We start from the raw sequence: 8983 nt of genomic DNA on the forward strand, positions 1-8983 counted from the left end.
GCCCTTCAACGGATTCCACCTCTTGGGTCCCCTTCTTCCTCCAGGAGAAGTCTTTTCTGCTGTCCTTTAATAAACTTCTAATTTTCCACTCTGACCTTGCCTCGGCGTGCTTCTCTGGTGTTATTCTTCAACATTGGGGAAGCAAGGACTCCTCACCGGTCCACAGTGGTAACACTATCTTTGGTGCCTTGCCTCATTTGTCCCTACAACAACCTAATCTTATAATGCTTAGAAATGAGTAGATTCAAATACAAATTCAAATAGTGGTAACTCTAAGCAGCCAGGACCTGCCTGAACCCTCCCCAGAACTTAGTTTTGGGTTTTGTTTCCATTCATTATGTTCTAGACAAGGACTCACAGGGTGCCCTCTTTGTTAGGGGATGGATTTCTGGGGCCTGGGCCCCTGGGACCTCATACATGCCAGGCAGGTGCTGTACCCTGAGCTCCACCCCAGCGCATCCCCCCAGCTGCCTCACAGGGATGCAGGCCACGTGAAGGGGAGTAAAGGGGATTGTTTTGCTTGGGGTCTGGTGAATAGAGGGCCCCACTTTAAAATGATCGCAGCAGGAACTTGCTGCAGGAATGACAGGGAGACTTGGATGGATTAATAGAGTCAGGACTGAGATAGGGATTTAGGATAAGGAGAGAGACCTGCAATCTAGAGGCACACACCCTCACACCATTGAAATGCAGAATCCAGTCACCAGAGGCAGGAAACTCCGTCCCAAATCTGGACCCACGCCCTTGGCCTGTGCCCTTGTAAAATGAGGGAAATACACAAGTGCAGGAAAACTGGTAAAATTGTGCAGCTCCTCCCTGACCCACCTCCAGCCCAGTCCCTGATACAGCCCTTCTATAAATATTGGAACCCCTGCCCAAGTCAGGGCTGCTTCTGGCTCTGAGACCACCCGCATTCTCCCTTGAAGGTCTGTCTGCTTCCTAAACCAACCTCTGTCCACGCCTCTGTCTGGCTCCATCACACAGGCCGAGAGCCCCACTGGTCCAGAGTTGGGATCCCCCTCTCTTCCGGGGCTCCTGGGGCTCCATCCCCATCGGGTCCCTGTGCTCTGCCTCGGCTCTGTACACAGGCCAGTGGGATCCGCCTTGCGTCCTGAGATAAGGGCTTTGGCGGGTGTCTCCCCTACCACGCCCTCAAGTGGGTGTGGGGGACCCAGTGAGGGCTGCGCTGGTGGAACCCCTGCCCAGCGCACAGAGACGTGGCAGGATGGGCTCCAGGTACCCGCGGTCGATCCGGAGCTGCCTGCCCCTGTGGGCCCTGCTGCTGGAGGCAGCTCTCCTCCTCCTCGTCTTCTTCACCGCCTATGATGTTCCCTTAATGGACCAGAAAACCTTCATGGAGGCCTATCAAGGTGAGGGCCACACCTCCCCGCTGGGGAGGTGCTCACAGAGGTGAACAGGGCCCCGGGGCCGGGAGGTCTGAGGCTCCCCAAGAACAGGACAGCGGTGTTCCTTTCCACCGAAGTCCCAAGGAGAGGAGGTTTCCTCTTCCTCCATGGAGTGCACCAGCTGGCGATGTGAGCAGCGGGTATCACCCCCTCCACGAAGCCCTCCTGGGTTTGTGGGTACAGAGCTTGGGGCCTCCTTTTGGGTGTTCCCCAAATTCCCTGGACCGAGGGGTCTTTGTGATTCTCAGCTTCTTTGCTTCCTTGGCAGCAAGGAATTTTGCGTGGTGGCTGTTGATCTGGGGAGTTTCCTTCCTTTTGGGGGTCCCTCCTGTTCCTTTCGGTGCTCTCTTGCCTGCCCTCCCCTGCCTTCTTCTCTCTTAGTGGCTGGAAAGTCTGCATTCTGCCTGCAAAACCAGAGCCAGAAGGCATGACTGAAGGAGCATGTAGGATGGTGGTTATTTTATGTGCAGCTAAAAATATCCAGAGACTGTGATGAGAACAACTATAAACAAGACAGATGTCCACTGCGGTGTGACTTGGGTTTTTTTTTTTTTTTTTTTAAATCTTGAGACATATTTCAAGTCTCTCATTGGGCTGATAGATTGTTAATAGCAGTAGATGGTCTCCTTGCAAGATGTCCTCAAGGTAGCGATGCAGCCCGAGTCCAGATGTGTGTATTTCCTAAGTGATGTCAATGGAATAGAGAATTGGATGTGGAGGGGAGGCACCCAGGGGTCCCCGGCAGAGGCAATGAGAACAGAAGCAATTCAGGGAAGGGACCGCCCACCCACTGAAGCCTGGCTCTCAGCACCCCAGGAGCAAGACCTAGGCATAATTTTATATATATATATATATATATATTTTAAAGAGAGAGAGAGAGAATTTTTCAATATTTATTTTTTAGTTTTCGGTGGACACAACATCTTTGTTTGTATGTGGTGCTGAGGATCGAACCCGGGCCGCACGCATGCCAGGCGAGCGCGCTACCGCTTGAGCCACATCCCCAGCCCACTAGGCATAATTTTAGTTCATTAAAAAAAAAAATTAGTTGTCAATGGACCTTTATTCTATTTATTGATACATGGTGTAAGAATTGAACCCAGTGCCTCACACATGCTAGACAAGCACACTAACACTGAGCCACAACCCCAGCCCTGAATTTATTTATTTTTTAAATCCAGTACGATCGATCTTTATTCCAATTCAATACATCCTCTGTTTGTTTCTCTATTCAATCATGCACATCCAGCTTGGGTTCCAGATACCTGCAGGTTAGAGCTGGTGTTTACTGAGCACCTACTTTGTCGGTACCAGGCAACGCACCATGTGCTTTACATTAAGCCTCACGGCAACACTATGACGTAGGTCCTATTATGGTCTCGGTTTTTCACGAGGAAACTACCCACGTGGACATTAAGTAATTTGCCCAAGGTTGCCCAGCTAGCCATAGCATAGCAGATCTAAATTTAGGCATCCTGGTTTTAGTTTCTATGCATTGAACCATTGTGTTCTGTACAGGACGGTCACTCATTTGTCACCTAACCAGGAGGTGTAGGAGCCACTCATCCAAACCCACAGGTTGGCACCTGGGACCGCGTTCTCCACCCACTCTGTGCTGCTAACCTGAGTTTAAAGTGTCGTCAGAAACTCGCTTCCTATGGAAGCACAGGGGAGGACCCGGGGCCCGGGCAGGGAAGACAGGGAGGGCTTCTGAAGGGAGGTGGACTGCCCAGCCAGGTCTCTGGGCTCCATAGGAGTTAACCACGAGGGAAGGGAGGGCAGCCCCCAGAGCCGGGGACCAGGCCAGGGTTCCACATTGTGGTGTTGCTGGAGCAGAAAGGGGGAAGCAGGGAGTGGGGGCCCCAGCGGTTGAGTAGGGAGTTGGCCTCCATCCTGCTGACAGGATGCAGGAGTGTCAAGAGCTTGGGTTTGGACCATGGGGAACCCGAGGCATGAGACCAGTGAGGCGTCCCAACTGTCCACCTGCAGAGGGCTTCAAACGTCTCATGGTGCTCACCTTTCTTTTTCTTCTTCCCATGATGCTGGGGATGGAACCAGGGCCTCCCACCTGCTAGGCAAGTGCTGCCCACTGACCGCACCCCAACTGTAGGCAGGTGTTTTTGAGCATGTCTGTCGACCCAGCTACTTGGGAAGCTACTTGGGAGGCCGAGGCCAAGAGATCCCGGGCCAGACTGGGAGCACAGCAAGACTCTGCCTGAAGAAAAGCCTATATGTATATATATATATATATATATATATATATATATATATATATATATGCATATCTATAAACTATGCACACATTTAAAATGTTTAAAGAGATCAAAATGAAACACATGATATTCAGCACCTTCTTAATAATTTCAAGTTGTCTTCTTTTAAATATTTATTTTTTTAGTTGTATTTGGACGCAAAACCTTTATTTTACTTATTTATTGTTACATGGTGCTGAGGATCAAACCCAGGGCCTTGCACATGCTGGGCAAGTGCTTTACCGCTGAGCCACAGCCCCAGTCCTCAAGTTGTCTTGGTTAAGTTCCTGTCAGAGCTGACTTTTTTTTTTTTGGTACTGGGGGTTGAACTCAGGGCCACTCAACCACCCCAGCCCTATTTTGTATTTTGTTTAGAGACAGGGTCTCACTGAGTTGCTTAGAGCCTCGCCCTTGCTGAGGCTGGCTTTGAACTTGGGATCCTCCGAGCTGCTGGGATTACCGGTGTGTGCCACCGCACCTGGCCAGATCTGACTTTTGATGAACTTTTTTTAGCCTCCGAGTGACTGGAGGGTTGTGCAGGAGGCATCTTGCTCTTCCCTTCTCTTTCTGTCCTCCTGGCTGGCCTTAGCGATTGGCCGGCCATCTGTGTGTCTTTGCAGGTGTCAGTTAAGTCATGAGTCCATTTTGTGTAGGTTAGTTGAGTTAAGCCGAGGTAGCTTGATCTGTCTGTCCACTTAATCTAATCCCGGCCATGTAAACTATAGTAAATATTTAAACCTGCCAAATCGAAAAAGACATTTTGAGTCAATCAGGAAATTTGGATATAACATGAATATTGTATGACATACAAGAAAGATCGCTGATTTTGTTAGGTGTGGTAAAAGCATATGTTTTTGTTTTGTTTTAAGATCCTATCTGTTGATAAGCATATTGAAGTGGTGTGGTGTCTGGGGTTTGCCTTATGCAAAAATAAATAAATAAATAGACAGATAAGTAAAAGATAGGAGTAATTTCATGTGACAGTCATTGAAATTTAGTAATAGGTAAGTGGGATCACCATGCTATATTCTCTCTCTCTCTCTCTCTCTCTCTCTCTCTCTGTCTTTGTATGCTTACCATTTTCTGTAATAGTTCAAGAAAAAATTTAAAAGCTCTGCCATTCCTTGCAACGTGATCATGATGAAGAAGCACTTATCGACCTTCCCAGTAGCCCAGTATTCCCTCAGGACAGCTTCGGAGCCCAGGATCGTGGAGACTGACAGGCCAAGCACATTGAGGGGGGTTCTGGGTTGACCTGAATATTAAGTCGTTGCAAAGTTGCAAACCGACTAAGTACTTTTCTGAAGAATAACCTAGACCTGTGGTTCTCAAAGTGTAGTCCCCAAATAAGCTGTCTCAGTATCCATGAGAAATGCAGATTCTCAGGCATACTAAACAGAAATTTTGGGGACGGGGCCCAGCCATCTGTGTTTTTAAGAACCTTCTAGGAGATTCTAATGCACATGAAAGCTGGAGACTACGGAAGCTAGACCAGCTCAAATTTTGCCTCTGCAGCTTATTAACTGTGAGATTTTAGGCAAATGATTCAACCTCTCTCTGCCTCTTTGCAACCTCTGTCACATGATGACAATATTTATTGCATTCAGTTATCAGAAGGATGCCAAAGAATAATTATATAGATTGATAAACAGTATCAGCTTTTACTGCTATTATATCATTATATATATATTTTAATTTTTATTATTGGTTGTTCAAAACATTACATAGTTTCATTATATTTTTATCAGCTTTAATTTTTTTTTTTTAGGTGAAAATGAAACTAGAAATGTTAATAGTTTCTTGCTTCAGCCCTGTGGATGTCTGAGACATCTTCCGAGGTGTGTGTTCCTTGTTCTACTGACCTCTGACTGTAGATGAGGTCAGATGAGGTCAGATGAGGTCAGATGAGCAGCTGAGTAGGATGCAAGAGATGTTTGGGAGATAAGATCAGCTGTACTGGGTGAAAGAGGGAGGAGTCAACCATGTGTCCATGCGTGTGATTGGTGGATGGCTGTGCCATTCCTGAGATGAGAAGTACAAGGACAGGGAACAGATGTGGGGCAAATGCACAACGATGTGTTCCTTGTCATCTTGAACGGAGGTGCCTGTGTGATACTGAGGAGAAGCAAAGTACACTGATTATCGATGGCACCATAACAACCATCTCCAAACTTAGTGACTTAAAATAGCAACCATTTAATTTGCTTATGACTAGGATTCTGTGACTCAGTAATTGAGTGGGGCTCATCGGATGGACAATTTTTCTGGTGGTTTTGCTGAGGGTCACCCTTGCATCTGTACTGGGGAGGTTTGACTAGGGCGGGATCATCTCTCATGACCTCATCTGCCTGTCAGCAGTAAGAACTGGTGGCAGCTAGGACCTTGACTGTGGCGGTGGGTTCTCCCAGACCCTCATCTGGCACTAGGAGCCCCCCCACAAGTAAGAGAGGGTAAGCCCTGGTGTGGGGTGCTTGGCAAGCCTCTGCCTGTACGAGTCTACCGATGTCCCACTGGCCAAAGCCATGTTTCATTGGGGGCTGCCTCACTGGGAGACCATCCCAATCCTGTGCTGTCGACACCACCCGGTGCCCTGTACTTCTCAGAGGCACAGAGAAGGGCTACAGGAAGACAGGAGGACTTTCCCAGTGACTTGGAAATACCCCAAACCCTGGCACCTTCCATAGCTCAGTCTTAGACTGTCCCTCTGGGAAATCTCCTTTCCTCTTCCTGAGCTGCTGCTGGTGGGAGCTGAGTGGGTGTAGAGGCCGTGGAGGAGGGAGGTAGGCAGGCTGTGGAGGTCATCCCAATCAACGGAGGGGAGCACAGGGTGGGGGTCCATCCCAGAGCCTGGACACAGAAACAGGCCCAGGCTTCAGGGATATTAGTGCTCACTTTTCCATGGGCCAGAGGGAGGGGCCGATGGGCGAGGGCACGTCCAGAATCACAGGGGCACCCCCGCAGGAGGCCGCTGGCCTTGAGATGCACTCTGAGAGGCGAACTGCATTATCCACAGTTCATTCTTTGCAAGTGAATGACCAGGCCTGGGGAGGGAACAGTCTTGTCCAAAGCCACACAGCTGGTGACTGGCAGGTGCCGGAGTGGGCCCCCCGAGGCTGGGCGAAGCGATTTGCAGGGCCAGCGAGCTCAGTGCCCACAAGGCTCCTCTGAGGGTGGCTCGTGCCATTGTTTCCTCGCCATTTTACTGGGACACAGGCGGAGCCAGGCCCTGAACCCTGGCACCTGCCATAGATGCCCACAGGCTTCGCCACTGTTCGGTCCACGCTGTGTGGAGAGGCAGGATCTCACAGTGGGGAGGACTGTCTGAATTCACACCCTGCCCCCTGCACTGGCTGTGTGGACCGGCCAGGTAAACAGCACCGTGTCTCCCTTGATCCAGATGCAAAAGGGGGTCCTGGGCTGCGGAGGGCGGGGCTGGGAAGCACTTGCCCTGGGGGTGGGCATCCTCAGTCCCTGCTGTTCACAGGGAGGCTAGCCTGCTGCCTGGTTGGGCCTTCTTTCTCCAAGTCATGGGGTTTTCATTAACCTCTCCAGAAGGCCTGACTTCAAATCCATCTCTGGGCCCAGTCCTTGGGGGCCCCGCAGCACACCCACTTCTTATCACCCCTGAACACCTTGCGTCCATTAGCTTATCAGACCCATGGCTGATGCGGGCGGTTGACACCAATGGAGGTGCCCTGAGTGGGGCCCCAGGGAGTGAGTCAGGAGTTGAGTGGGTCTGGGCCCAAGAGGAAGTGAGAGGGTACAGGGGCCCGGGGAGGAGGAGCCTGAGCTGAACATCACCCACCAGCTGCGGTGCGTGGGCCCTGTCAACAGCTCCTGGAAACTGCTGCCCTAATTTCCTCTTCTTGGCAGGGCACGATTCCCCCCTCTAGGACAGTGCGGGGACTTGGGGAAGAAGGCCATGAGCTTTGACACCTGGAATCAAGTTGACATCTAGGCCATGAAATCTCCCCTCCCCGGCCCTCTTCTTTGACTTTCTAGCCCCAGGGCCCCACCTCTGCCCTCATCCTGGGGAGTCTTCATATCTCCTCCCTCCCCTAAATGGCTCTTCAGAATATTCTAGAGCTGCAAGGACCTGTAGGGCCTGTAGCAATGTGAACCCCCAGCTTCCACGTGTTACAGATAGGGAAACCGAGGCCTAGAGGAGGGACCCTGCACCAGGGGTTCAGAGCTGGGATCCACTGGGGTGTGCTGGGTGGCGTGGGGAAAGTCACACATTCTCTTTGGTCTCCCTGAGGAAAATAGAGGGCTGTCCCTTATCCCTGGATCTTCAGTAGTTCTGGGCCCTGTGCAGACAACATTGCAGCAAAATGGCGGCTGAGCTTTGTTTAACAACAGTGTCTGACAAAAGGTTGAACTTAAATATCTCAAGTGGGGTGTGCTGTGCCCACCCAGCCACAGGCCTCCCCATTCCCAGTGGTGCCTTCCATTGGCCGTTGCACCTCCCTGTGCCCCACGGGCTCCTGAAGGGATCCTGCCCACCTGCCCTATTGCCAGGAGGACACAAGCTGGAGATGGACACATTTCCTGCACCGTGTCTGGGGGGGGGGTACAGAGTCGGATCCTCCTAACCCTGTCCCCACCTACTGTCCAAGCCCCCAAATCCTGGGGTGGTCGTCCTTCCTTGGGGGCCTCCTGAATCCGGGGGTTGTCTGATTGATCTGGAAACGTCAAAACCACCAAAGGTACCCAGATGTGGAGGACCCTGGATGTGTGCCCTCCTCTATGGAAGTGGACTTGAAAGGATTCTGTAGGATTTTCTCACTCTCAAGATAGCGGGTGCTCTCTTTCCCTACAAGTAGCTAATCCTTGGTTTCCTAAATCAATCTCGGCTTGAGCCTTTAAATAAATAAATAGATAGATAGCTGGCCTCCAAGTCCAGGGGCTCTCCAGGTCTGGGAGGGCTCAGTGGTGAGAACTTGCTCAGCGTTATCAGGGCCAGGCCTGGAGACCAGAGGCAGCGAGTTCTTATCCTGCTGATTGTCATCATGATGGTAATGAACAGCTACCGTTTATCAAGCGTTTTCCTTGTGTCCGGCCACACCAAACACTTGAACAGAGTGTTAATTCCTCCAGAGCTGCCAGCCCCCTCCGAGGAGGGAAGAATCGCCCCCATTAAGCTGAAGGAATGTAAGCAGCATTTAAGGTCACGAGGTGGACATGTCAACCAACGTTTTAATAGGTCAAATCTGGCCACCTGTTGGCAGTTTAATAAGATTTGACCTGATAGGAGATGATGGAGTCAGGACCAAACAGAACCTCTGAACCTGGAGTTCATGCTTTCTTCTCTCCTCCCCCTCCCCC

The 8983-nt window shown here is 50.7% G+C and overlaps 1 protein-coding gene across 3 annotated transcripts in view; it reads left to right on the forward strand.

Moving 5' to 3' along the window:
- The first annotated feature begins 1142 nt into the window (after nt 1–1142).
- Nucleotides 1143–8983, forward strand: part of LOC107141550 (RH-like protein) — a 38715-nt gene continuing 30874 nt past the window's right edge. The window contains exon 1 of one of the 3 annotated variants that reach the window (XM_048816066.1): nt 1143–1370. In XM_048816066.1, coding sequence (XP_048672023.1) covers nt 1226–1370 — 145 coding nt within the window. In that variant the 5' untranslated portion in view covers nt 1143–1225. The remainder of the gene's footprint in view (nt 1371–8983) is intronic. The other 2 variants (XM_048816067.1, XM_048816065.1) reach the window with 2 other exon arrangements.

Source organism: Marmota marmota, unplaced genomic scaffold (assembly GCF_001458135.2).
Source record: "Marmota marmota marmota unplaced genomic scaffold, marMar, whole genome shotgun sequence".
Classification (NCBI taxonomy): domain Eukaryota; kingdom Metazoa; phylum Chordata; class Mammalia; order Rodentia; family Sciuridae; genus Marmota; species Marmota marmota.